This window comes from Purpureocillium lilacinum (assembly GCF_023168085.1).
Source record: "Purpureocillium lilacinum CBS 284.36 DNA, scaffold_6, whole genome shotgun sequence".
Lineage (NCBI taxonomy): Eukaryota > Fungi > Ascomycota > Sordariomycetes > Hypocreales > Ophiocordycipitaceae > Purpureocillium > Purpureocillium lilacinum.
The window spans coordinates 1845772-1872542 of record NW_027072116.1 but is presented as its reverse complement, the minus strand read 5'-3'; the positions used below and the strand labels follow the sequence as shown (position 1 = coordinate 1872542).

Here is a 26771-nt window from a genome sequence, read left to right as displayed (position 1 = left end):
AGAGCAGGCTGGTGTACCTGCACGAAGGATGATCGGATGACGTGTGAGAAAGCGCGAGGTTGGCGTTCTGCAGTGATTATTGCCGGGGGCTGAGCGGGCTTTTGCCTGGCCCTTGGCTCCTTTTGAGCCGGCCCAGCTCTTCCTCGAGCCTGCGGCACCTTGCACGCTCCTCCTGAGACCGTCGTTAACAGCTGCTCCTTGGGCCATTGGCGAGTGGTTGCTTACCTTGATGTCCTCTTGGAACTTCTTGCGCTCCTCCCGCATCGTCGCCCGGAATTGCTCGCTCAGCATAGACGCACCAGCTCCGGGCTTGCCACCGCCCGCAGACGCCTTCAGCCTCTCACCATCCAGGTCTTCTTGGAGCTTGGCCATCCTCTCTCTCGTCTTTTGCGTCTCGGCCTCGAATGATGCCTTGGCGGAGAGGGCCTCGTCCAACTTGGCCTCCAGCTCCAGCTTCTCACGCTCTGAGCCGATCGTCTCCTTGGTGATGGCCTCCAATTCCTGGACCGTCTCGCCGAGCTCCTTCTTGAGTCGGTCGACCTGGTTCTGGAGCTTAACCACCTCGGCGCTGGTCTTGATGGCCGCGACTTCTGCCGCGCGTTCTGCACGGGAGCCATACGCGCCGTCCAGTTCCGCCCGAGCAATGGTCAGCTCCGTCTTGAGCTCAGCGAGCGTCATGTTGAGCAGCTCCAGCTCGTCCTCCTTCGTTTTGATGGCCTTGGCGTTTGCCGTCATGGTGGCCGTCTTTTCGTTGAGCTGCTGTTGCAGCTTCTGAGCATTGTCCTCCGCGGCGGTCTTTTCTTGTGTGAGCGTCGCAATCTGGGCCTCGAAGCTGCTCAATTTCTGCCCGGATCCCTGGTCGTTCGCCTCGGCGGCAGCAAGCTTGCTCTGCGCATCCTTCAGCTTTGTCTCTAGAGCGTCAATCTTGGCGTTGCGATCCTGGATGGCGGCTTCGGCGGCCTCGGCTGCGCCTGCTGAGCCCCTCTCCTTTTCCAGATCCTGGAGCGCGTCTGAGAGCATCCTCTGCGCGTCCATGGCGTCCTTTTCGGCCCTCGACAAAAGCTCACGGCTTTGTTCGAGCTCCTCCTGCCTTCGGCTGAGCTCCTCATCCTTCTCGGCGTCAGACTTGTTGTTCAGCTCGCGCTGCTGCTTGATCTGTCTCTTCAGCACGTATTTCTGATCCTTCAGTGTTGAGGCCTGAGAGTGTAGCCACTGAACCCTAGTCGCGAATGAATTCAGAGAGTATGGCTCATTCGTGTCAAACGCCTCATCTTCTGACATGTCGTCTTCGTCAGGCAGACCCTTGTCCATTCGGGATCTCTTGCGATCTTCCTTGCGTTTCTTTGCTTCGATGAACCCTCTCTGAATGCCGTCCCACAGATCATTAAGCACGGGGCCGGAATCGCTGTCGTGACCCTTTGACAATGCCCGACCCAGCTGCGAATCAGCGAGGCGAAGAGAGTCTTCGAGGTAGGAGAGGCCGCCTTGCACGTCGGACTCTGCGGGAATAGGGGTGGGCGTATAGTGAGGGTCGGAGGACATGAGCAGATCCCGAACTTGAAGGTTCAACGACTCGATCCGTTCGCCCATCTCCTTGCCTCCGGCGAATGAATCCTGCTCGGCTTGTACGGCGACGAGACCGCTTTCGAGGTAATCGATCTGGCTCTTGATGAGCTCAGCAGGCCTCGCGTCCTGCGAGACAATGTCTCCCGGTGGCTCTTGGTAGGCCCTGTTGACTTCGGGGTTGAACCTGACAATGGTTTCCCGCAGCGACAAATTCAGGCTCTGGAGCTTCTTGATGAGCATGTCCGTCTGGCCACGCAGCTGCATGTTTTCCTCTCGGAACCGGTCCATCTGGTTCTGTTCGCGAATGGGTGACTTCATGGGAATCTCGATGGCGTTCTTCCTAACTGCCCGCCCGTTTACGCCCTCGAGCGACTCCAGCTGATACAAGCTCGGATCGTCAAGGTGTTGCTCTTCGCCGTTCTGATCCAGGCTATTTCTGCTGTGGGAGTAGGTGTATAGGCTCTCGGGGCTCCCTGGGATGCCGTTCGGGGGTTGACCATTTTGCAGCGGCGCCCTCCTCTTGGACGCTTTGTGGGTGAGCTGCAGGATGCCGGCAGTATGCTCGAGCAATCGGCGTTGAGGAACCATGAGACGCTTCTCCAGGTTGAAGAGCTCCGCGGCCAACTCCTCGCACTTTTGCTCGCACGACTCCCTCTCCCGTTCGGCCTCCACTGCGTTTCGGTCGTCGGGCGCAGACGCGTTGGCGCCGCCGGGGCGGTACAGTTTCGCCATGGAGACGGCCGCATCTCGATACTTTGACTGGATCGCGAGATTCGTCCTGGTGGATTCGACGCGTTGTGCGAGGAGCTGCGACTGCTTCTTCAGCTCATCCACCTCTTCCTGCGTCAATATCTCGTAGCCCTTGCTGTCTGATAGTGCCGTCTCGGTGAGCAGGTGAATCTGAATGGGGTCCTTGAGGTCCACGACACCCGATTTCGTCGTCGCATTGCCGTTGCCCTGCAAGGCGTTAGACTCAATTGCCGTGGCGGCACTGGGGAGTTGAGCGCGCTCACCAAGTTGAATCGCGGGGCATCGCGATCAAAGATATTAGGGGCATCTCTTCTGTATCCGTCTGGCGAGATCTTGCTCTTGGGGCTCGTCGTCGGCGGCGACAGGGCCGAGGCCCCGTAGTCGTAGGGAGCGCCTCCCCCGGGATACCCGTTCATGCTGGGCGAGCGATTCCCTTCTAACTCGACTGGTCGTCCGAACGGTCGTTTATCATATACACATTACACAGGAAAGAAACGGCGGCCGTAAAATGTCGAGACGGGTCAGCTCGCCATGCGTCGCAGGACCGGGACGAGCGAGCAGGGAGCAAGGCTGCAGCTGTCTGCTGCGATTGTCCACGTCGCGAAGAGACGGCCCGACTGTGTCGCTAAAGGCAGGGCGAGACTCGATCGATCGGAGGCGACGTGACGGGTTGTCGTGCACCTATGCAAGGTGTTTGCGGCAAGGGCGTGTATCCCCCCAGCGTCGTGGTTGCGGATGCGGACCGGGATCGCGACGAAGACGGGCGGGCGGGCGGACGGTCGAGGAAGCAAACGGGAATGGGGCCCAGCACCAACAGTCGTGGAATGGGGGGGCAGGATCACGGGCGCTTGTGTGCCTGGGCTGGCTGGACAAAGAGTCGTGGAGGGCGGATGGGTGGCTGGACAATTGGCGACGGGACGTTCGAAAAAGGAGTCCCGCCCTTCGGGCAAAGGGCAGGGCGCGCAGGCTGGCTGGGGCTGCAGCAGCCGCTGGAGCAGCCGATAGCGTAGCGCAAGGTACCGAAAGTTAAGGTAGCTGCCCACCTCGTCAGGTGTGGGCGGCTCTGCGAGGCCTGGGCCGGGTACCTCCCGTCAGCACCTCATGGGAGGTACGAAGACCCGGACCAGACTGCAATGCGGGACCCGTCACTCCCCGTCAGGCGGATTTGCTGGGTCCATCCCATCCAGCTCAGGCAAACTCCCCGGAGTCCATCTCCAATCATTTTTGCGCGCTTTCGCTGCGGCGGTTGGGCTGAGAGGCGGGCACCTCCCCTGGAGCAGACAGTGGCGCGCGCGGGGCAGCTCATCACTTGGTACCCAGGCCATCCAGCCCCAGGCAAACAGCGGGCGACAGTGGATGAGTGGTTCCTTTTTTGGGAGGGAGGGGGGCCTCGCCCAGCGGCCGTCCAGTAGCGTCGCGGTGCCTGGACGGTCGCGCGTGGGCGACGGCATGGGCGGGCGGGTCAGCCGCCGCTGGGACCCGGGCATGGACCTGAGCGGCAGTGCTCGGCGGGCGCTAGCCCCGTCCAGGGCCCAGACCGGACGACCCGTCGACGTCGCGGACCGCCTGAGCTGCCTTGGGCGGGCGGGCACCTCCTGCAGCAGCAGTGGGACCGCCCGCCATGCTGTAAGGCACGGAGTCAGTATCCTTGGATTACAGCGCATGCGCGTCCCCTCCGCCCCAAGCCCCCCTGAGGCATGCCAAGCAGCCGACGCGGCGGGCAGGAATTGACACAATTTGAGCACGTACCCTTTCCCACTGCTTCCATGCTGCAGCCAACTCTACTCGGCGGCCTGAAGGCATTTACTCGTACGACTGGCGCATTCTGGCCTCGGCTCCGAGGGCCGACAACCTGCGCAGGACGTAATATGGCTTTTGAGAATTGTCCAGGTGCTCGAGCTGAGGTGCTGGTGTCGAAACTTGAACCGTCTAGCGCATGCCGCTCCTCATGTTCGCCGCCGTGCTGGTGCGGATGATCACCAAACCAGCAACCCATGCCATGCCATGCCCGTCCACCCACATGCCACCCATGCGGCGGCCATGGCCCTTGCTCGTTGCATGGGTGCCATCCATCATCATCCCGGAGCCCCGAAAGTGATTATTTTACGCGACGATGCATGATGAGGTGCTTGCTTGCCCTTGTCCTGCCTTGCCTTCCACGCCGTGAGAATGGAAAATTTTCCCAGCCGAAAAGAGCCCAGCCGGCGGCGGCGTCTGCGGCTGCGAGCTGGGGATCCCCGAAGCCCACGTCCTAATTTCCCAGCATCTCGGGACGAGATTGGACGCCGGCCCGGGGGGCCCGGATCCATGAGATGAACGCCCATGTGCCGCCAGCCGAGAGACCTGGCCTGTACATTTCGTGCGTACATACGTACATACAGGCATCGAGCTGATCATCGTGTCATGCATAGGGGAATTCCGGTTCTTCTCCTTATATTCGTATGAAGACGTCATATGGCTGAAGACAATGCCTAAACTATCGCTGGATTTTGCTTGCAAGCTACTTGGCGCAACGAGATTGACGAAAAGAAAAGCTCGCGCGGCACGGCCAACGCCACGACAAGAGCAACACACAAACATAAAAGTGCTCCGTATGACGCGCTAACGCTTGCTGCTTGCTTTTCTCGGCACGGACTCGCACACCACACGAGGCCGAGACGGCGCGATACGTACGGGTAAGATGGCGTTGTTATCCCGTCTCTGACACATCGGTTGCCTTACAGCGAAAGCTTGGGAAGGCTGTGGGGTGACGAATGCGGGTGAGGCCATGTTATCGCGTCTCTGATGCAGGACTTGTCTTGCAGCAGAAGGCAGGGGCAGCTGCACTTCGTCTGGAGATGGGATGACTTCAGATGCCACACTCATTCCTCAACCTCGCCCTCCTACCTATCATGCATCACAGTGCTCGGTGGCCACAAAGGCAAAACGACACAAGTCACGAAGTAAGGAGGTTGGTACTGGTACGATTGCCATTACCAACCCTAGTCTAGACTCTAGAAGTCGGTATCAAGCACAACCTACAGCGCCTCGCGGAACTGATCTACTATCTGCTGTCCCATCGTGCGCCGTCTATCCGCCTGCCCACCGTCGGGCTGCCCCTGCACGCCCGTCGACACGCCCGTCGAATTCTCCCCTTCCAGCCTTCGCCTCAGCCCTTCAAACTCCGCGCTGCGTCTTTGCGAGCTCAGCCCGACCATCCATCCGGGCAACCGCCACGACATCAACGCCACCGGCAGCACGCCGCCTCGCCACGCATGTCCCACGAGCCACCCCACGCCGGCCCCAATTACCGAGCCGGGCCACTGCAGCAGCGACAGGTGGAACGCGATGAGGTATTGATACGTCTTGTCTGAGAACGTCACGCCGGAGAAGGGCTCGCTCGTCGGCGGGGCCTGCGACGTGGCCACGCGGTACTTGTACATGTGTGGCACCATGGCGTAGAACTGGGCGAGGACGGCGAAGATGATGGGTGTCGGGCCGGCGGGCATGTAGTTGAAGAGGGTGGAAGACAGCGGGCGGAGGACGGCCATGATGAGGAGCGGGATAAAGGCCGTCAACAGGTACGTGACGATGAGGAACGACTAGCACACCACAACGGTCAGCGGGGTTGGGACTCTAACGGCAACGACATGAGAGAGCTTCAAGCGGACTTACGGCGTACTTGCGCGGCCCCCACATGCGCTCGACAACCCTCATGTTGTAGAGCGAGATGGCCGCGAAAAGCACCTCGGTCGAGTTGGTGTAACAAGCCTGGTAGGCGAGTAGCCGCCAGAATTGCCGGTACCGCCACAGGTGGGTGTCGATGAGGATGTAGAAGTAGTGCTTGACGTCGAGCATGCTCGCGGCGATGGACACGGAGACGAGTCCGAGGACCGCCAGGCGCGTGACGGGCGCATTCGTGAATGTCATATTGGGCGGTAGCAGCTGTCCAGGATACACTATCGTGGAGTTGTGGCCGGCCCGACGCGGTATCGTGCCTCAGCAGCGCATGCCTTGGGAGGCCAGCTGTCGTCTATGCGACCGTCGACAGGACGTTGCTTGCCCAGGGCCAGCGTGGGCAAAGCGCGGGCGCGGAGGGGAGGACCTCGAAAGGCCTCCAATCAAATCAGAGCAAGTGCCTGATGATAACGAGGGCGCTGCATTTGCAGCCTTGCGACCAGGTGGGCGCAATTGGAGGCGTTGCTCGACCGTGTTGTCGGGTATGGAGGAAGAGCTGCCAACTGGTCCTTTGTGCCGAAAGCTGTCACTTAACGTTAGTTGGTTGGGTCCGCTCTCGGCGACGACGCGACGGTGGCATGATGACGAGCATCACGTGCAGGGCCCCGCTGTGCTTTCGTCGTGGGAGAGCACTCGAAGACGACCTGCCGGGCGTAAACTCGGGGGGACGGGACCCGGGGGGATGGGGGGGCCGGGCACTACCGTACCTAACACGCCGGGGATTGGCAGGGGTAGGGGGAGTTTGGGGGGCCGGACGGACGTCAACTGGTGGGTGCGGGCGCGGGCGCGGGCGTGCAGAGAGCGGGGCAGTGACCGTTTTGTTTCTCCAGCGGAGAGAAAGACAGCGGATGCCCCGTGCGTGCGCGCGCGAAACCCAACTCCTCCTCTCGTGGCCGGCGAAACACCTCGGTCAGAGAGCCAGCGGTCTGTCCTAGGTACAGTGCCGCCCCTTGCGCTCACGAGCATTGCGTTTGGGGCAAAAGTCGTCGTTGGGCTTGGCACAACACGTTTCCTCGTGGCAGATGATATGTCGCGTATCGCGCGTGCGCTGGGGTCTCGGTTCTGGCGAGCGCAAGGCGCCTCCTCGTGTCTGTGCGGGTTGATGGTTGTCCGTCCTGTCCTTTGACATTGGTACCAGCTCAGGGCCACCTCTAAAGACATGTGGGTATAAATGGATCGCCGCAGAAGGCCATCTCCCGTGCACGTCGTCTCCATGGCGTCCTATGTCGAGTAGCAGTGTATCCAGCGGGATGGGACCGAGCGCAGCCGTTATAGGCCTGTACCACCTGCGGCGCGATGCCCAGGCCGGCAGTGACCCTGAAAGCTACACGGCGCCTCAGGCTGGCTGTCTGAATGCCCAGGTGGCTGTGCGCACGCCGCTTGGGAGTGTGGAGGGCAAGAGGCCCGTTGGGGCGCGCTTGCCGGCGCCCGCAACGCCACTGAAGATAGGCTCTACAACCACATGCAGTGCCCTTGAAGTTACCTTAGCACATCACGTCGTCGTGCCCTGGGGCATGGTAACGGCGAACCAGACTTTACCATCGTCCATCATCACTCCCACCTACCTACGAAAATCCACGTTTGCACCGCACGCGGGACCCGATCCTCGGTGGCGGCAGTCGGCACGACGACCAAAGACCGTCTCCCAACTCCCACGGGCCCGCGCAGGGCTTGGCTGCAACCCGCCCTCTCTCGTGCCGGCGTGCGCGCCAACATCTCTACCGGGGGTAATTCGTCGTCGTCACTTCTGGCTCGGCCAACAGACATCGTCGTGCGCCTGCCTGCAGACTCCCAGACGCAGACGCAGACGCAGACCCAGAGACGCGGACAACGCAGACCGCCCTGCATACTACGTATCGCCAAGCCCAGAGACACGACTGACAGGGGTTCCGCGGAGAGGCACCGCCGGTTGATTCCCCCCCTGCGTCCCTCCCTTTCGTCACGCCTCCCAGACCGTCGGGCTCGCTCGCTCGTGGGTGCCGAAAGCCGCTCCTATCGTCTGTAGCCTTGTCGGGCTTTCCATGTTTGTCCATTTCGCGTCACCAACATCTCTTCTTCGCGCAGCTCGTCTCGTCTCGTCTCGTCCCCCATCGCCACCAACATCTGTCGGGACCTCCGCCTCTGCCGGTGACGAGACGGGGAAGCCAACCTACCTACGCCATCGCACCTTAGCCCTGGGTCCGCTGCAATAATAACTTGCTGCTTCTTCGGCTCCGCCCTCCGCGCTTGCTACTTCACATACTCCGTACATACGCCAACTCGTTTTGCGCCTGCAGGTCGCTGCCTACTTACCTACCTACAGCCATCGATACTGTGGAGGCAAACCCTCTTGGCATCGCCTTTCCATCCAACTTCGCCCGGGTGTTTACTCACCGTCTGTTCGCCCCCCTTATAAACGCCCCTCTTCCTGTCCTGGCCGCCCGCCAAGATCCGTCGTCGCCGACACAAGCCACACACACAGATACTCGTCCGCGACCCTCCAGTCTACAGCCCACATCCTTCAGCCCTGCCCGCGGCGCAGATCTTCAGCCGGCTCCAATTCGTCGACGCTATTCCTACACATCGCCACCCCGAAACTCATCTCATCATGCCTCTCGCAAACGTCGGGTCGCTCGTCCTCAACCACGTCGTCTTCCTCACCCACCTCGTCTACATCAACCTCGCCTTCTCCCATGCCGAGCCCAGCCTGCTCGTCGTCCTCTACTTCGTCTCCAAGCTCGTCGCCCGCCGCCCCGAGGACCTGGACCTGGACGCCGCGGCGTCGTCATGGCCGCCGCCGACCGCGCCCAAGTGGTGATGCCGACCGACTCGCCTCACCGCAGCGAGCGCGCCGTCTCATCTCAGGGCTGCGGGTATGAGTCGCCGACCGAGGAAAACCAGCCGCCGTTCTTCTCGTCGCCGTCACCGACCCCGAGCTTTCATCAGCCTCACGGATCCGCTGCCGTTGCACCACGTCCTGCCGCTCACGGCCCCGTCCCTCGCGCTCCACTCACCTCACGGCCGTCGTATGTTGCAGCGCCCGCCTCAGATGGCCATGCGCACGCCGCGCGTGGGCACGGTCGCTGGCCTCCCAATCAATCAAGTCTCAATGGCATGGTAGAGAAGGCAGAGACCATGTTGCCGGACGCCAAGGTCACTCTCAGAGACCGCATCGCCTGCTACCAATGGACCTACTTCACGATGACCATGGCCACCGGCGGCATCGCCAACGTCATTCATTCTCTTCCTTACCGGGCATCTTGGGTCACGGGCATCGGCGTCTTCTTCTTCCTTTTGAACGTCTCACTTTTCCTGCTTCACTGTATCCTCATCGCCGCGCGCTTTTACCTACGCCCGGGCAGCTTCGTCAGGTCCTTCACCGACCAAGTCGAGTCTCTGTTCATCCCGGCTTTCTTTGTTTCCATCGCAATCATCATGATCAACACTTGCGAGTATGGCGTGCCGCGCTCGGGCGTCTGGCTCCTCAGGACCATGGAGGTCATGTTTTGGTTCTACGTGGCGCTGAGCGTCTTTGCGAGTGCCGGCATTTACCTTGTCCTATGGTCAACACTGTAAGTCGACGTGCGCACGGTCCCATCGCAACACACGCTCACTGACTACGACAGCATCTTTCCTGTCCACACAATGACACCGACGTGGGTCTTTCCAGCATACCCTCTGCTGCTCACGGCACCGTTTGCCGCAACCCTCATCGACGCTGCCGAGACCTCGAGCCACACTCTTTCGCTCAACGCCACAGCGGTTGCCCTCGGCGCCGCAACGACCCAGGGGACCGGATGCCTCATTGCGTTCATGATCTCGTCAGCGTTCGTCTACCGGCTTATGACGCAGAAGCTGCCGCGCGATACCCAGCGGCCAGGTGTGGTGAGTTTTCATGAGAGCCTCCCCCGACAAAATGCATTTGCTGAGACCCCGCCAAGTTCATGTCGATAGGGCCATTTGGCTTCACCGCCGCGGGAATCGCACAGCTCGGGAATCAAGCCAGTCAAATCTTTCCCCATAGCTTTCTCGGCTCCGAGACCACCGTCGACATCGTCAGAGTGGTGTCCATCCTGGTCGGGCTCTGGCTCTGGGGCCTCGCCATGTGGTTCTTTCTCGTCTCCGTGGGCTCCCTGTGGAAGTACGCCCGGTCGGGGAGCAGCCTGCCCTTTCAAATGACGTGGTGGTCGTTTGTGTTCCCTAACACGGCACTGGTACGATCAAGGCCCATACTCGCCCCCCATCTTTAAACCTCTCTTCTTCTAGGCATACTCACCTTCATCCAGGTCACTGCTACCCAAGTCATGGGCAAAATCTTTCAGAGCAAGGGCCTCCGGCTCTTCGGCTCCATCATGACCATCGTACTCGTCATCGTCTGGGTCGGCGTCTTCGTCACCATGCTCCACTGCCTGCGGACGAGGAAGCTGCTCTGGCCCAAGAGCAATACCTGAGGCGCGCGACCTGCCCCTTCGTCACGACTTCTTGCTTTCACTTTTCGATCACGCTTCTTCGAGATTGTCGTTTTGAATACTGTACTGCATTGGTGGCGTTTGTACGAGCAACACGGACGAGCCTGGGGATAGAGCATGACCGTGTCACGGCGTTTTTGGGCGAAAGGTGCATCAGCGGGGACCGGAACCGTTTCTTATTATTCTCTAGTACAAATAGTATTCGTCGGCACGATCGAGTGCCGGTTTTGTTTGGGTGGGTGCTGACGGGCACCTGTCTGGAACCGCGTATCCCACGTATACAACCGCAGGCGCTGTTTGTGTGTGAGTATAGAGTTTCGCCCGCCTTGTATCCCGATATCCCGAGATAGCGGCGGCGGGCAAGACAGCATAACCATAGTTAACGCTTAGACGCCCCGCTTGTGCATCCTTCTTCAACCAGTCGCTCCTGCGCCGTTCACACTGCCGTGGTGAGGCAATGGTGCAGCCCGCATCAGGCAAGACACCATGCAGATAGGGCCGTCAACGCCATGCTGGCTAGCGCCAGCATCTTGCGACTGTACCGCTGCGGCCGTTTCCCTGACTCGGCCGTCTAGAGCTTCGCCTTGGGCTCGTCCGGCTGGGCCGTGGCGTCGAGATTTACCGTCACCTCGCCCGTCTTCTCGCCCTTGCCAAAGAAGATGACTTGCACCGTCAGATCGTCCCTGCGAGACACTGTTAGGATCGATACTTGTGAAAGGGGACCGGGCTCTCGAGCCTTACCGATATCTCCTGGAAAAGGGTGAAGGGAGAGTGAGGAGCGCCCGCACTTGCTCGTCATTGTTCCCACCCAGCGCATTGCGAACGAGATGCGTCGCGACGTTCTTGTCCTGGACGGTGAAGCGGTCCTTAGCATCCGGGTTGATCCCCCACTGCTGTACGCGGATAGGCGTCCGCTGGCCATCTGACCCGTCACCCTTGCCTTGCTCGATAGGGAGCGGCTTGTTGGCCGAGCCAAAGATCTTGGCCCAGGCGTTTTCGAACTGCGAGCTGGATGAGCCTGCGGCCTGGGATTCGATCCACTGCCCGACAAGACCAACCACCTCATCGTTGGTCAACATCTCCCAGAGGCCGTCAGTGGCGAGCACAACAAAGTCGCCGTTCTCGGGCTCAATCTTGGTCGTCGTGATGACCGGCTCAGCAGTGACGTATGGCGGCGTCTTGAGCAGGGGAGATGGGCTGCGACCGAAAAAGCTCTCGCGGAGCTTTCCGGCAACATCCCGGCTCCATTTGTAGACTGCATCGCCAAATGCACGAGTCGGTTCCAAGCCGCCCAGGACACGGCCGTTGCGGACCACATTGTCCTCTCCAGGGTGTTCTTTGCGCATCCGTGCTACCTCGCTGGGGGTGCTGCCCGTCTGGTCCTCTGACAGTGCAGTTGCCGTCCACTTGCCCGAGTTGGACCGTCGGCCCAGAACCGCGCGAGAGTCACCAGTGCAAGCAATGCGGAGCAGCTTGCTTCTGCTGTCATAGAAGGACAACAAGGCGCAAGAGCCGGACAATGCTGGCTGCAGTAGCTCGGCAGCTACGGCCTTGGAGCTTGCCTTGAAGACCTTCTCAACGCTCTTGTGAACGATCTCGTGGTCCAGGCGGTTGAAGCCGGTCTTGATGGCTAGTTCGATGGCCTCCGAGCTCGGGAGGCTAGCATCGGAGGCCTTGTATGTATGGTTGAGCTCCCTGGCGACGTAACTGATGAGGCTCTCTCTAAGGGTCGCTGACGTAGTCCAGCCGCTGGGCGTATGTCAGTTGAATGTGGCAGTGTAACGAACAAGCTCGGCTTACGAATGACCGTCAAACACGCCCCAGAACATCCAATCGCTGTTGGTCTCGGCTCCTGCTGCGCGGCTAGGAACCTCGACGATCTTCTCGGCGTGGTCGTCCTCGATGGGGTCGTTGCTAGGCAGTTGGACCAGATCATATCTTGTAACGCCCTCGCCGCGGTTCACAGAAAAGGACTGCTCCAAGCGGCGCAGCTTCTGCGTGGCCTGATCGGGGGTCAGCATCTCGACGATCCTGCGGCCGTCGTCTGACGTGGGCTTCAAGATCGGGCCCTCGCCCACGATGGTGCCCTGCCTGAGCTCGTCGGCGCCGACGACAAGGACGGTGCGCGTCGGCACGGCATCCCCAGCCCCGACACCGGCGCCCTGCTTCGAGGTGAAGCTGCGCGCGGCCTGGCCGCCCGGGACGCTCGACGAATTGTACGAGTACCAGGCGCCGTAGCCGACGACGAGGCTGGAGACGAGGGCGACAGGGAGGCGGCGAAAGTACATCGAGGACCTCAGAGGCTCATTGGCGCTGGGCTGCTGACGTTGTGCGAGGTGGCTCGCGGAGGAGAAGAGGGCGCGGCGCGGGGTTCGCGAGGCGGTCCGGGAGAGGTTGCGGACGACGCTGAGGTATGTCGACGTGGTGCGGAACGCTCTGACGGCCGCGCGATGCATCGGGGCGGAGTGTTGGCGATGAAGCGACCGACGACGCTGGCGGACTGACTACGGCGACGTGGGCACCCTGGGCTGATGCCGCGCTGCACACTGCGACTGCTCCGGTGATCGCAGCTGTGGTCGGACGCGATTGCTGCGGGCGGATGACGGTTGGACGGCGAACCCGCGGGTTGGGTCGAGGGATGGCAGATGGCCCGGGCCGCTGCTGCTCTGGTGCTCGTTCTCGCTCGGCGGCGGATGAGGCGAAGGAGAGTTGAATCGGGGTTGCGAGAGACGAGAAGCAGCTGGGCTGGGGAGGTGGGTTGCAGCGGCAGGTCCAGAAGTGGCAGGTGCGCCTTTGATCGGTGCCTGTCACTGCGAATCGAGGGGCGGCGATTGGCGGTTTACCGAGGGGGGCGTGGGAGGTGAGGTACCTCCAGTGAGTAGAGGTACAAGGGCGCCGCCGATGGCGGGCCAGTCTCGTGCGCTGCGGGGCGTTGGCATGGCCTGCAGCTGCGGCGCACTGCCGTGCCGGCACCGCCGCGCGCAGTGACAATCCACCACAGTGCAGTGCGATAGGAACGCCAGAGCGTTGAACGCCTGCCCGCCCGTGGCAGTCTGCGTCCAAGTGCTGACGACCTGCAGAGCTCCATCTCGCCGCTGAGGATGCACATCAGTGCGATTCTCTCTTGCTATTCTAGACAGCACCAGACAAGTGCGTCTGACCGGATTTGGGCAAATCTACTGGACGTCGGTGCTTGCAGGTGGAACAGCGACCTCGCCGTTGGACCACCCGGCTTACAGCGACCATGCCACGAGGTCGTTGCACCGCCCCCGAGGTTTTGCCATGCCCGTGTTGAGCCCACCCGCCACGGCCATGCATTGTCCACTGTGCCAGTGCCAGACCCTCCCCTGCTGGAGAGCGCCCGACCCCAGATGCAGGGACCCAGCCAGCCCAGCCAGCGACCCGACCCGACGACGACCGCCGCCTGCGTCTTGGTCACTCCCTGTCTCTCGTCACATGCAAGTCAACCTAACCTCATTCTCACTCACACCCCATAGACTTATACGTCTTGCACACGCGACACCGAGCCAGGCCACTTCATTTCACCTCACATCATCCTTTACCAAGGTGCTTTTCCTCGCGCGGGGAAGCAGACCTGCGCACCTAGATTACCATGGCCCAACCGCCGCCACCACATCAACAGCCGACGGCTTCCGGCGCCGACCGCATCCGCTCCCTCACAGACCAAGACTCCATCTTCCAGGCCTTTGACTCCTACCCCTGGAGCAAGGACAAGGCATTCCTGGTACGTCTGCCCGGACTCGCTCCTCTCATCCTTGTAAACATCCCTAGCGGTTGCCGCTGCTGGTGCCGATGCTGCCGCCATGAGCATCTCATCCGCGACTTTCATGACGCTCCTCAACGCTGACCCGTCCGTCTCTCCCCTCCTTACAGGCCGGCCTCTCTGCCATCCTCGGTGAACCCGGCTCGCCCAACCCGCAGGGCGGCTCCCCCACAGACATCGCCACGCACGCCCGCGTCTTCTACTACGCGCAACGCATCGGCGTACAGATCGACTTCGCCCAGTACCAGCAATGGCTCGCAGACCACCCCGACCACAAGCCGCCGCAGGTCGTCCCCCCAGAGTACCTCCCCGCGCAGGACGACGCAGGAGACAAGGCGGCGGGAGACGCATCCTCCGCATCGACTCTCTCCTGGCAGCAGGCAGCCCCCAAGGCCGACCTCTACGTGGACCGCAGTGCCGCGTCTCAGGCGTCCCCTGGCGGCGCAGGCGAGCCAAGCTACCCGATGGGCTTCGCCGAGATGCTTAAGCTCCTGCAAGAAGGGAAGCCGATTCCGGGAATTAGGCAGATCCCCAACACGGTTGCTAGAGACCCGGTGAGACTTTACCTCCACATGATGCGCCAGTGTAGCTCGTATTCTTACTATCTGAGCAGGGAGTGAAACCCGTTGGCTCACGAGCCGCACCAAAGAAACCCTGGGAGAGAGACGAGGTCGTCGCACCACCGGAAATGGATCTTCCCCATTCACTCGATACAGACTTTCCGCCGTTGGACACCGAGGTGCCTGAAGCTCAAGCAGAAACGGTTGCCTCATGATGATTAACCACTCACACTATTCAGCCTTCGAATCTCACGCAGTCTATGGGGCGGCTACATTACAGGCGTTGAATCTCGCAGCATGTCACGAACTCAAAGGGGCTACGTCTACCCAAACATGCCAATGATGCCGGGACATTCATGTATTATGAAGCGCACGACTCGGGCTTCCGTTCAAGTCATGCAACCTGTATCAGTGCTAAAGCCAAACATTTTCATTAATGAGCGTCATCTCTACTTGGCACGCCTAACAGACCACCAGACTCTGCCGTAAAAAGCAGAAGGTGGGAAACCACAATCTCAGTGCCCGCCGACGTGCCAGAACAAACTCCCTAGCCCTCCTGTAAAAGATCACCTAAAGCCAACTGGGTCAGCGTAGCCGGCGCCGATGAGGTCTCCTTGCTTTGGGCAGGAGGACCCCAAAGGTGCGACCACCGCCAGCCCGCCCAGGCATATGCTGACAGGTCATCTATGGAATGCAGGCCCCCTCACGATTAACAGCTGCGTACTCCTCCATATTGCAAAATCCATAACCATGATGTGTCCAATGCACCCAGAGAGGCTGTAGCCAGCTGAGCGTAGGATGACGGGTGATCTGTAAATTACCTGCAAGGGAAAATGTTCCTAAGTGAAAGTCGACAAATTCTTGCTCGGTGGTCAGTTCGGGCAGAATAAGGAGAGGCAAAATTGGATAGCGGTTGCAACGTAAGCTTGATTCGGGGAGCGGTCGCAGTCATCTGCCTCGGGCAATACAATGCGCAGCGGCATCTAGGCGAACGCTCGACTGCTCTGGCTTAACGATACGCGCCTCCGAATCGAGGTCCAGGACCCATGCGGCTGCCCATGCCGGGACCGACCCCGGGACCGGGTCGAGTAGTAACTGCATGATTGGTGCACAACATGCCGACTCGCGAGCCAAACTTGGAGCCTCGCAGGGACACCATGTGCTTGCGGATGTGGGCGGCGACCATCTCACGGTGCTGAGGCGTGGCGTTGTTGAGAATCCACTGGATGAGGTAGTTGCCGTACTGGTCGCTCGCGATATCGATCAGGGGGATCCGGGTTCGATCGCGGCGGCCCTCGCAAACTCGGTCCAGGTATCGGCCAAGAAAGTCAGTGCCACCGATCTTGAGGCACTTCTCGACGACCTTTGAGGCGAACTGGTCGGTGCTGTACTCAGCGGCGTAGCGAATGACATGGTCAATCGCCCGGCTGCGGTCAGGGGGGGCGCCGTGTTCGCAAATGTGCTGGATGCACCAGTTTCCGAACTGGCCATGGGCGACGATGTCGATATTGGCGAGTACTTCTTCGATGCATGGGCGCTTCAAAGCAATTGTCAGTATTACTCCGCCGTCTCGCTCAGGCTGTGTTACCTTGTCGTCTTCAAGACAGTTCTCAAAGATGTTCTGAACGACCAAACTGCCCGTCTCTCCGAGGGCAACCTCGTGCCACATGCCCCTCAGGGCGTCGTTGACATACTTCATGATCTGAGGCGGCGTCTCAGTCCAACGAAGCTCAAAGAGCTTCTGCCACACATGGCAGGCGTAACGATGAATAACAGTCTCCGGGATGCGGCGCAGGAGCTCATGCACCATGATTGCCTTGTAATCTTCGGGGACAGAGTCAAACGCCTTCTGGACCACGTGGCATCCAAACGGGTCCATGGAAAGGTTCAGGGTGTTCCCTCGGATGGCGTCCGCGATCTTGATCACCTGCTCGGGAGTCCCATGCTCAAAGCAACGCTGAACCAGGAAGTTCCCGAAGCGATTGACCATCAGGGGGTACGCCTGCGCCACGATTGCCTCAACAATCTCATACTTTTGCTCAGGGCTGCCGACCTTGAGCTTCTGCTGAAGAAAGATGGACGCCTGCTGGTCATTGTTGCAAACGATCTTGTCCACGATGTACTTCCAATTGGCGCTGACGTTTTTATCAAGGAGTCGGCGATAATTGAGAGGTTCCGTCGCTGGGAGGTACGTTGGGCCTTCAGCCGGCACGACCTGGTCGACGTCAGTAGACGGCTACAAGAAAGGGAAGTCTCGCTGCAATTACCTCATTCTTCCAGCCTGCTTTCGAGGTAAACTCGGAGGCGTGAGGGGACAAGGGCGTTCCAATGGGCTGCTGCTGATACGGCGAATACATCCCAAGCCCCATGGGGCCAAGTCCCGGAGGTGCATTCATGGGCAATTGGGCAGCCATGGGATCAAGATGGTTAACCGGTCCGGCCATAGATCCAAAGCCACCCGCGAACTGGTTCGGGGCACTCAGTCGATGGTCGTAGCGACCGCCTCTTCGACCGGCGGGGGGCCGCATCATCTGTGCCGGGTCCTGTGCGGCCCGATCAGCACGAAAGCTGTCGACCACAGGATAGGGTTCGTTCGAGTCTCCAAATACCTGACCGAAGCCTCGACCACCGAACCAGTTTCCGGGGGCCGGCTCACTGGCCGGAGGTTGGAAGGCATTGTTGGCGAAATTTCCCTTTGACGGGCCCCATATGCCGCGATTCCTATTGAGGGCAGTGGTGGACATGGCGTCACTGGTGTCAGACTGAGAATCGTCCGGGGGCACCCAGGTTGGTTCTCGGGAGACCGGTGGCATGCCTCGCGGAACCATGTAGCCCTGGGGTTCTTGTTCTCCCTTGAAGGACTTGGTCTTGGCCAGCTCCTGGTCCAGCTTGGAAATTTGATTCTGCGCTTGAGCCAACTGGAGCTTCAGTCTCAGGACTTCATCAGTCTCTGGACGAGAGTCCTCGATGGCGGCGCTTGCAGGGCGAGTGCTGGGGGTAGCCGCTGGAAACCCTTCGGAAGCCGGGGTGATGGGCAACGAGTTGCTCGACGAGGCGTGCTCGGCGGTTCTCGCATGAACTCTGTTGTTTTTGTCGTCTTCGGCGGACCTCAACGCTTCGTTCTGCTGGTTGAGGACGGCTTGCTGCTCCGTGAGCTTGGCGAGTAGCTTGTCCATGGGATACGATCCAGGAGAGCCATCCTGAAGATGCGTGTCAGTGAGTACCCAAGATAGTATCAGCTGTTCAGCAATCGCACCACTAGGCCAGGCTGATTTGCCAACTTGGAGCTGGCCAGGATGGCAACATTTCTGAGCATGGAAGGGTCCGAGCTGCCATCGCGCATCTACTGTGGCTCAGCAGCTGCTCAGCGGCCACGATCCGGTGCACGGGGAAGAAATGAGATGGTAGGAATCACTTACGCCTCCCACGAACACCGAAGAGCCCGAAACACCGGAGGGAGAGGTGCTGTCGTCTTGGTGGAGGCCCGCTGCGTGCTGCCCTCCTTGTTGAGGAGTCGGGCCGCGATGCTCGGAGGCCGACATGATGTAGCCAAGACTGGGTGCAGGTGCACGTTGGTGAGTCGCGTCTAGCGAGGACTGAAGAAGATCGGAAAATATGATCAAAATGGCGAGGCAAGAAGAGGCCAACGAGATCAAAGGCGCTGGGAGATGGGGAGCCCAACCGCGTTGAGGCAGAGGAGGATGGGAGGATTTGTTCCACAAACCGTCGGAGAAGATGAGTCTAGTCAAACCAAACGCGTAAATAAGAAGGAGCCGCCAAGGCCGATAAGGAAAGAAGGAGTGCTTGGGCAGACCCGAAATTATGCCCGACCACGAGAGTCGACCAGCAGGCGGCAGTGGGAAGATGTTTGGTGTGGACTGGGGCCTAAGCGAGACGGGTGAGGAGGGAGGGAAGGCTGGAGTTTTTCTGGGGGGGCGAGGTGCGGAAGGACGGGAGAAGCACTTGACGACTGGCAGTGCGGTGTGCCACTCCAACCCGTGCACGCAGTCGCCAGTGCTGGACCTGGGCGTGCTGCAAAGCGCCGGACTGCACGCCAGCTGGCAGGGGGTGTTCAGCGAACGCGCGAGGACTGCGCACCTAATTGCACACCCTGAACAGATCTCCGGGCTGAGGTCCCGCAACAACCTGGAATGGCAGCCGTCAGAAGCTCAAGGCAGCATCTCGCCCCAGGTGGGCACTCACAGCTGCAGGGTCCGGCCAGGTCTTTGCAGGTCGCCCTGTTCGGACGGTAGGTAGACTGTTTCCCCGTGCCTGGTTGTTCGCTACCCACTCCTTGGCAATGACCGCTATGATGGCGCTGAGGACCGCCTGCAAATCTCCAAGGGCAAGAGAAGCGTTAGATGAAAGGCTTGGCGCATGGCCAATGTCGGATGCGTGCTGGTCGTAGATGCCTCGCGGCTGCGTCCCGTGTGGTGATGATGCTGGCACGTACTCTGCAATAGTCAGCAGTGGATGCCGTCCCCACGAGTAAGGACCGGGAGGCCTGCCGCAGATAAATACCGTGCGCCGATTCCTACGAGCACTGCCGAGGGAGAGCTTTTGATCATCAGCGAGACCAAGCCAGAGCGACCCAGAGAGCCAACGTGAACGACCATCTGCTCCTGAAGAACCAATAGCCGGGTCTTGACAATATGGCGCCCATCAAAAAGAAAAGAAGTTCCAAGCACTTCCACGGCGGCACTGTCGTAGATATTCTCGCATTTTCGGTGTATGATACAGTAAAATACAGCGTCCGAAGCTCATTCCCCCGCCAGCACCCTTTCGTGCTTTGCGGCGTCTTCGTCTATGACATTGCCAGCGCTGAATCCCGGCAGTCCATCGTACAGCTCGCTTCGGTGCATAGCGGGTATCGTCACTTGTCGTGCGCGGTCCGAAAGGTTGTCTACCATCGGCGTCTCGAGATCATCGCTTCTTGCCGGGCGTGGCAGCTAGCTGAGGGTTAGCAAAGAGCCCCAATATCTTAAGCCATCGCTGACGCACCTGGCGGTCCCGTCTTCTTCTTGGGCGCACTCTTCCCTCTCTGCTTCAGCCTGTATCATGCGTGTGAGCGTACCGCTGCCAGTGATTCGGGATCAGAGTCTGCGTACTCCTCAATGTACTCGAACCGGTCCTCCTCGGCGTCGTCCCAGGTCGCGAGGATGGGCCCGAACTCGCGCTTCACATCCTTGATGGTTGCCGTCTTCCTTGGGTAGTATGCGGCGACGGCAGGGCCCTTTAATCGCTGTCGCAGGACCTTGTTGCCCATGCGCGCTCCCTCAGGGTTGAACGTTGTCGCGAAGACCTGGCATTGCGCCTGGGCGCGGTTAGCTGCCTGCGACTGCAGGAACGTTTCGCGGCCTTACCTTCATCAACTCCACTATCCGTGCGCGAGGGACGCTCATCTTTGCATGGCCGACTGTGCTGTTGTTGCCGTCGACGTCGAATTTTCGAGATTGAGGTGAAGTCGTTCAGATCCTGGCCGGCACAGCTCTCCGGGACCACGATTGGTTAGTGTGATGCATGTGGGGCAGCAGACCAGTTCCACCATACCGACCACGGGGACGCCCCAAGCCGTGCCGACTTGAACTTGGTTTACACTTCTTCACAGTCACACCTTGAACAGCAGACCTTACACTTTGTGCCCTAAACCCGTACATTTTTAGACCACCGAGGGCCCGACACGCTCTCTTCGACACAGCTTGCCCGTGAGAGCATTTTAGTGCAAATATTTCACCGCCGTTCACCCACTCACTGATTGTTCTAGGCTTTGGATCTCACTGGCAAAGTTGGGCAAGCAATGGCCAAACGCCCAGCCTCGAGCCTGGAGGCCGGAGAGGTCCTCAGCCAGAGTGACCAGGCGAGTAGCAAGCGACCCAGGCAGGACGAGTCGGAGCCCCCCAAGGATGGCCAGCCACGGCCCATGCAGCCGAACTCGTCCGAGTCAATGCCCAGCCTGACAGACTTCGTCCCTTGGAAGTCTTCAGAGATCTCTTCACAGCTGCCTCCGCTGCCGCAGGTCAAGGACCCGGAATTGGAGAAGAGGGCATTCACTCACCCTGGCGTTCCCCGAAACGGTGAGGAAAGCTACGAACGGCTAGAGTGGCTCGGCGACGCGTACATTGAGCTCGCGGCCACCGGCCTGATCTTCAAGACATTTCCGAAGACTCCTGCCGGCCGCTGCTCCCAGCTGCGTGAGCTGCTGGTGCGCAACACCACACTCGCTGGGTACTTCCGGGAATACAACATGTCATCGAAAGCGATCCTCCCTACGGAGTTTCATGGTGATCGTGGTTTGGGACGGGGCAGATCGAGCGACAAAGACCTGTGCAAAACGCAGGCCGACATGTTTGAGGCGTACTTTGGCGCCGTGGTCGCGTCGGACCCTCAACACGGCAAGGCCGTTGCTCTAGCCTGGATACGAGCACTCTGGGGTCAGACGCTCAAGGAGAAGATTGTCGAATACGAAACGAAGCATGGTGCATCGGCCGGTGCCAGCGCAGTGGCATCAGCCCCGGCGTCCAAGGCAACTCCGGCCCCATCCGACGTCAACGCGAAGCTCAACCCCAAGGACAGGCTGCGGGCGGCCATTGGTGCAAAGGGCGTCCTAATCAGCTATCTCGACATACCGGGAAACAAAAAGGACAAGAACAACGGGTTGCCGCTCTACACAGTCGGTGTGTACCTTGACGGCTGGGGCGAAAACAAGAAGCTCCTGGGCACCGGCACGGCGCTGCAGAAGAAGGAGGCGGGACACAAGGCAGCAGCCCAGGCGCTGGAGAACAAGAAGCTCATGAGGGTGTACGAGACGAAGAAGAAGGCGTTCCAAGAGGCCCTTGCGGCTGCGCAGGAAAGCGAAACCCCCAGACCATAGGGTCAGGGAGGGTTACAGGATGGCAGATGTTGCAATTGTTTGAATACCCCGAGACTCTTCAGAGGAAGTGCCGTTTGTCTCCCAGAAAGGCGTTGCATGCGGGTAGATGTCAGAATCTTGCAGGGAAATGTTTGTGGAAACTACACCCTGTCAACAAACATGGCTCTAAACACGAAGAAAGTGTGGGAATCACGACGTGCTCCGTAGGTGCAGCAGCGCTTGTCTCGCGGAAGGGTGGGGAAGTCGGACTTCGGAGGATCGTGAGGTCTAGTTGCTCCGAGGGAGCGGGCGCCGTGGAGTCGGGTGCGACGACAGCCTTTTATCACCTGCGAGGTCTACGGCAGCGATGGAGGATAAAGTATGTCTCAGTATCGTGAATGGCCTCGAAAAGAAAAGTAGACGCCGGCGCATTTGTTATTGCAAGGGTTGTTGTCTTCAAGCATAGGTTATCCTGTGGTGTTAGACGGCCGGGCGCTGTCACATGCCTGCCGAGACGGTGCCTCCACGGCCCTCTGCGGCAGGGTGACCCTTGCGAAATGCCCACGTACAGCACCCTTGGACAATATTGGGTCCAAGGGAGAAATGGCGATAGACAGACGACACTATGCCTGTGTTACTTTCACACAAGCTACATTGCATGTTGCAATGGGCAGTCCGGCATGAGAGGGCAACGACTGCTGTGATGGTGGCGGAGGCTGGCGCTTCGCTTATATCAAGGATGTGAGATCAATGCGCCTCTGATTCCAGAGATTTGGCGGCTCGTCAGCGGCTCCGACGGCAAGTTCAGCAGCCGACTGGTTTAATCTTGTAAGGTACAGTACATTACCGACCGTCTGGAAGCCCGGGAGTCCGGGAGGGGCGGAGGGCGGACGCAATGCAGACGGGCCAGCCCAGCTCAGCAGCACACTGGAGCACTGCAGTAGCACGGGTGATAGGCCCGGGAGCCTAGAATTGGAAGTGCCTCGGCCGACGCCTGCACCCGTTGGTGGCGCCGCCCAATAGCCCGCCTGTCACACCTGCTGAGTCGCAACCTAACGCAGCACAGGGCCTCGGCATGCCGCGTCGGAATGTCCATTGTTAGCATCATCGTTAATTCCGTCTTCGTCCCCCAGCCCAGCCCAACTCGCCCAGCCCGCCGAGCGTGCCTCCGTCTCACCCGTCCGTCCGTCAGCCAGCGTCACCATTACACCCGCGACACCACATCTCGACGGCCACTCCCGCCCCCGAGTTCCCCGTCTTGATTGACTCCTCCCCCTCTCTCCCTCCGCGTCCAATCCACGGCGCCCCGACTCTCGCACCCGCATCCAGCGCCTGCATTGGACCCCGTATTCCGCCCGCCCGCCCACCAGCCCGCGCCGCCCTCGTGCTCCGGTCCCCCCATATCTCGAGGGAGGTCATCGCGTTGCACTGCCATTGAAGGGCTGGAGTCGCGACTGGTCAACTCCTCTTCTTGTCGCCCTGCCGCACGTCGCATAGGCTTCATCAATCTAGCCCACGAATTACGATCCTTCCTCATAACGGACTCGCTGGTGGCGAGATACAGCCGGCACCATGGCCGACTCCGTGGGTGCGTTGCACGAATCCCGCCTCTGATGCCGTGCAAAGGACCATCTCCCTTACGCTGACATCGTATACCCTTCCGCACAGATCGCGTATTCGTCCACGCCCTCAACACAGTCAAGAAGATACCCAAGACGGGAGCATCGCGGCCGCCTCCGTCCGACCGGTTACGGCTCTATGGCCTCTATAAGCAGGCAATGGAAGGGGACGTCGACGGCGTCATGGAGCAGCCCACGGCCGGCCCAGGGCTGACCGCGGAGGAGCTGCAGCGGGAGCGCGACAAGTGGGATGCGTGGAACTCGCAGAGGGGCATCACGCGCACCGAGGCGAAGCGCAGATACGTCGAGGCGCTTATCGAGACGATGCACCGCTATGCGACAACCTCGTGAGTCCCAACCTTGGATGCCCCGACTTCACAGTGACGCATGGCTGACATTATGGGCCATCAGGGATGCAACCGAGCTGGTCACGGAGCTCGAATTCGTCTGGAACCAGATCAAACACAACTCTTCGAGCTCGACGGGCTCGTCCCCCAAGGCCGGGGGTTCGACCGGAGCCCCGCGGCAGTTCCAACAGCCCATGAGCGGGAGCGACGGGCCGATGAGGATCCTCAGCCCGATGAGCGAGCAGGACGAGGCCGAACTGAGGTCACAAAGACAGATGGACCTCGAAGACGAAGCCGAAGCTGCTGTGGAGAGCGGCCGCAGTAACCGGTGGCAGAGGAAGATGGAGCGCGCCGTCACGAAGCTCTCCGCCGAGATTGCTGCGCTGCGCGAGCAAATCACGACAGGACGGGAGTGGAAGTCGAAGAAGGCGCGCAGCTACCCCGCGTGGGTGAGCTGGCTTGCCTGGCTGGTGCTGCGACACCTGGTCATCGACAGCGTCATCCTCGCCATCGTCCTGCTGTGGCTTCGCAAGCGAAAGGACAGGCGCCTGGAGGATCTCGTCCGGGCAGCGCTCAAGATCATCCGCGAGTATGTCAGAAAGGTCCTCCCGTCGAGGTGATGAGCAGCAGCAGATGCAGACCGACACTACTGTCGGGAGCTGCCTCCCACGCTCAATCATGGCGCCCGAGCCACAGGATTCGCGCCGCGTCACGCCATCTGGTATGCGAGCCCTTTGCGCCGCAGCGGCACAGCGCAACAGTCTGATCTCGGCAAGCGACGCTGCGAACGGCCTGGCTTAGACAAGTCCCACATCCCTCCTCCGGTATAATCCGCGCTGTGAGTCGCCGCCGCACGGCATGTATGACCCCGAAATCACGGCGTCGAGCATTGGTCAACTCGAAGGAACGTTCCGCTGAGAGGCGGTAGGGAAGCACCCGGTGGGGGGCAGACGGGAACGTAGACGCACAGGGGGATTCCATTTGTTTGGTAATATGAGGTGAGGCATTCGGAGACGGACCTAGTATGGCAGAGGACCATGGCCCAAAGAGGTCTGCATATGTCCATAGAGAGGCACGATGTATGATAGATGTCGAGGCATCTCGACCCAGAATCACCCAGCTGCACGTTCGGCGCAAGCCATGATGCAACAGGGGTTTACCATTCACAAAGCCGAATACTCTCAGATGCAAGGCGTTTCCGCTGCAATACGATAATGCTGCTGGTTTTCTGCTTGCATGAGACTCGCGTGGTACGGCCACGACATGTACTAGCAACTGAGCAGACTTACAGACAGAGACGTGTTGTAGGCCTTGTAAGCAGAATCCCTCAAGGCAAAGCGGACGAAACCCATGCCGCTTCGGCTGTCGATGGTATGCGTGTAAGTCCGCACTTCGTGCAGCAACCCATGCAGCCCGCCTGCAGTTTTGCGGCAAAGCTGCCTGATTAATTGATCGGTCAGAGGGCCATTGTCTGCAGTCAAGGGGGTCACCTGCGACTGCCTGCCTGCCTTCCATCCTTCCCATACGGAATACATGCATTCGTTATTGCAGCACCATAAAAGCCCAGCCCAACACCACCTCCAACCTCGTGCATCTACCTTTCAACATTGCTGCGCCGTTTCCCCCACACCACTCACTCACTCACACACAAAAACAAAAAACAGGCACAGGAGACCGTGTGCGTCGCCGTTGTCGTCGTCGGGGCGGCGCCCGATACTAATACACTAATATCACCCATACACGAGAAAGGCCCCGCATCGTTCCTGCCTTCGTTTACCAAGGGAGTCCGTATTATGGATCTGTTCCGCCTGCGGGCCGGAGCACCGCCGCCAACAGCTCCTCAGGGTCCGCGGCACCAACCTCGACGTCAACCTCAGCCTCAGCCTCAAACTCAAACTCAACTTCAACCGCAGCCTCAATTGCAGCAGCTGTTGCGGCAACCTCCCACCGCGCCGGCAGCCATGCTGCGCGAGCGAAACCTGCATGGGCTGCCACCTCCCCTCGCACGCGCCGCGATGATGCGCGAGCGAGGCCAGTATGAAGCTACCGTGCCTTCACCAGCCATGTCCGCGGCACCACCGCAGTCGCAACACCAGCAGCAGCAAAATCAGCAACATCAGCAGCAGCACCACCAGCAACAGCAACAGTACAAGCCAAGCGACATCCCCCCGCTGACCTACCTCACCCCCGGCGCCATCTTCGTGCCCCTCCCGGCCGACCTGGCCGCCAACCCGCTCCCCCCGCCGGCAGACCGCGTCGCGCGCCTGCGCGCCATCCTGGCCCGCCTCGACGAGTACGCCGCGCAGGTGCGCTCCAACGCCGTGGCGCTCGTCCGCCGCGAGTGCTTCCGCGTGCTGAGCAACGCCCTCGCCGCTGAGCCGGAGCTCCCTGGGCAACTGCCCCAGTCCAAGGGGGAGGACGATGATGTCCTTTCTCCAACAGCAGTTGCGCAAGCAGCTGGCCCTGGTCCTGGTCACGGCCATGGCCATGGCCATCCGCAGCACCAGAGGCACCCGCAGCACGCTGCTCCCGCTCCCGCTCCTGCTCCCAGCAGCAGCAGCGCGCTCTCGCCCGACGACTACAACGCCATGATCGCCAACATGTCCGCCCCAAAGTCCGTCCTAACCGCCACCATCGGCGACGCCAGCATCGCCGCGGACCCCCCTCCGCGCCCCGACTTCACCAAGGTGCCCGTGCGTTCGCAGCGGGAAATGGCCACCTACCAGATCATGGCGTCCGTCTCGCGGCTGCTCGATGAGCTCACCAAGATGGACATGCACTTCGCCCAGACCAGGCGCGAGTACGAGGCCGCGCTCAAGCGGGAGATGGAGGCCGACGAGGTCCGCTAGAAGCGGGACCCGTTTGGCCCTCGTTCTTCTCCTTCTTCGAGGCCAGCCGCAACGACTACGACAACAGCGAGGGGGCCCTTTCGGCCGAAGTCTAGCCCGGCAAAGCCGCTCCGGTCATGCCTCAAGCGCCGTCCCGGCGACATAGTCCAGCAAGCGGGACCTAGCGTTGCCAGCAAGCCTAAATAAGGCGAGCGTCCACGAAGCGGCCTGGGGTTCTAAGGCAATCATTCATCAAGACGCGGCACATGGCCAACCTTCAGACCAGCTAGCACCACGCGACT

General features: G+C 60.4%; 11 protein-coding genes across 11 annotated transcripts; 6 read left to right on the top strand and 5 right to left on the bottom strand.

Moving 5' to 3' along the window:
* Window positions 1–76: 76 nt before the first annotated feature.
* PLICBS_008481 (uncharacterized protein) lies at window positions 77–2732 on the bottom strand (the record flags this gene model as incomplete). Its single annotated transcript, XM_018323997.2, has 3 exons — window positions 77–172; window positions 226–2523; window positions 2580–2732. 3 exons carry the CDS (start codon window positions 2730–2732, stop codon window positions 77–79), a joined length of 2547 nt encoding a protein of 848 aa, XP_018177176.1.
* Window positions 2733–5333: 2601 nt separating this feature from the next.
* On the bottom strand, window positions 5334–6225 carry PLICBS_008480 (uncharacterized protein; the record flags this gene model as incomplete). Its single annotated transcript, XM_018323998.2, has 2 exons — window positions 5334–5897; window positions 5971–6225. 2 exons carry the CDS (start codon window positions 6223–6225, stop codon window positions 5334–5336), a joined length of 819 nt encoding a protein of 272 aa, XP_018177177.1.
* Window positions 6226–8620: 2395 nt separating this feature from the next.
* Window positions 8621–9588, top strand: PLICBS_008479 (uncharacterized protein; the record flags this gene model as incomplete). Its single annotated transcript, XM_065601397.1, has 2 exons — window positions 8621–8826; window positions 9117–9588. The coding sequence occupies 2 exons, from the start codon at window positions 8621–8623 to the stop codon at window positions 9586–9588; spliced, it is 678 nt and encodes a 225-aa protein (XP_065457469.1).
* A 69-nt stretch (window positions 9589–9657) lies between these two features.
* PLICBS_008478 (uncharacterized protein) lies at window positions 9658–10463 on the top strand (the record flags this gene model as incomplete). Its single annotated transcript, XM_018323999.2, has 3 exons — window positions 9658–9897; window positions 9954–10226; window positions 10299–10463. 3 exons carry the CDS (start codon window positions 9658–9660, stop codon window positions 10461–10463), a joined length of 678 nt encoding a protein of 225 aa, XP_018177178.2.
* Window positions 10464–11052: 589 nt separating this feature from the next.
* PLICBS_008477 (uncharacterized protein) lies at window positions 11053–12937 on the bottom strand (the record flags this gene model as incomplete). The annotated part of the gene is made up of 3 exons (XM_018324000.2): window positions 11053–11164; window positions 11223–12230; window positions 12282–12937. The coding sequence occupies 3 exons, from the start codon at window positions 12935–12937 to the stop codon at window positions 11053–11055; spliced, it is 1776 nt and encodes a 591-aa protein (XP_018177179.2).
* Window positions 12938–14094: 1157 nt separating this feature from the next.
* PLICBS_008476 (uncharacterized protein) lies at window positions 14095–14885 on the top strand (the record flags this gene model as incomplete). The annotated part of the gene is made up of 2 exons (XM_018324001.2): window positions 14095–14226; window positions 14376–14885. 2 exons carry the CDS (start codon window positions 14095–14097, stop codon window positions 14883–14885), a joined length of 642 nt encoding a protein of 213 aa, XP_018177180.2.
* Window positions 14886–15834: 949 nt separating this feature from the next.
* Window positions 15835–18001, bottom strand: PLICBS_008475 (uncharacterized protein; the record flags this gene model as incomplete). Its single annotated transcript, XM_018324002.2, has 3 exons — window positions 15835–16362; window positions 16414–17040; window positions 17093–18001. 3 exons carry the CDS (start codon window positions 17999–18001, stop codon window positions 15835–15837), a joined length of 2064 nt encoding a protein of 687 aa, XP_018177181.2.
* Window positions 18002–19748: 1747 nt separating this feature from the next.
* PLICBS_008474 (mitochondral 37S ribosomal protein S27) lies at window positions 19749–20194 on the bottom strand (the record flags this gene model as incomplete). The annotated part of the gene is made up of 4 exons (XM_065601396.1): window positions 19749–19774; window positions 19827–19876; window positions 19934–20139; window positions 20189–20194. The coding sequence occupies 4 exons, from the start codon at window positions 20192–20194 to the stop codon at window positions 19749–19751; spliced, it is 288 nt and encodes a 95-aa protein (XP_065457468.1).
* A 428-nt stretch (window positions 20195–20622) lies between these two features.
* On the top strand, window positions 20623–21696 carry PLICBS_008473 (uncharacterized protein; the record flags this gene model as incomplete). The annotated part of the gene is made up of 1 exon (XM_018324004.2): window positions 20623–21696. The coding sequence occupies one exon, from the start codon at window positions 20623–20625 to the stop codon at window positions 21694–21696; it is 1074 nt and encodes a 357-aa protein (XP_018177183.2).
* Window positions 21697–23247: 1551 nt separating this feature from the next.
* Window positions 23248–24261, top strand: PLICBS_008472 (autophagy protein 37; the record flags this gene model as incomplete). Its single annotated transcript, XM_018324005.2, has 3 exons — window positions 23248–23263; window positions 23344–23641; window positions 23706–24261. 3 exons carry the CDS (start codon window positions 23248–23250, stop codon window positions 24259–24261), a joined length of 870 nt encoding a protein of 289 aa, XP_018177184.1.
* Window positions 24262–25704: 1443 nt separating this feature from the next.
* PLICBS_008471 (uncharacterized protein) lies at window positions 25705–26490 on the top strand (the record flags this gene model as incomplete). Its single annotated transcript, XM_018324006.2, has 1 exon — window positions 25705–26490. One exon carries the CDS (start codon window positions 25705–25707, stop codon window positions 26488–26490), a length of 786 nt encoding a protein of 261 aa, XP_018177185.2.
* Window positions 26491–26771: the final 281 nt, after the last annotated feature.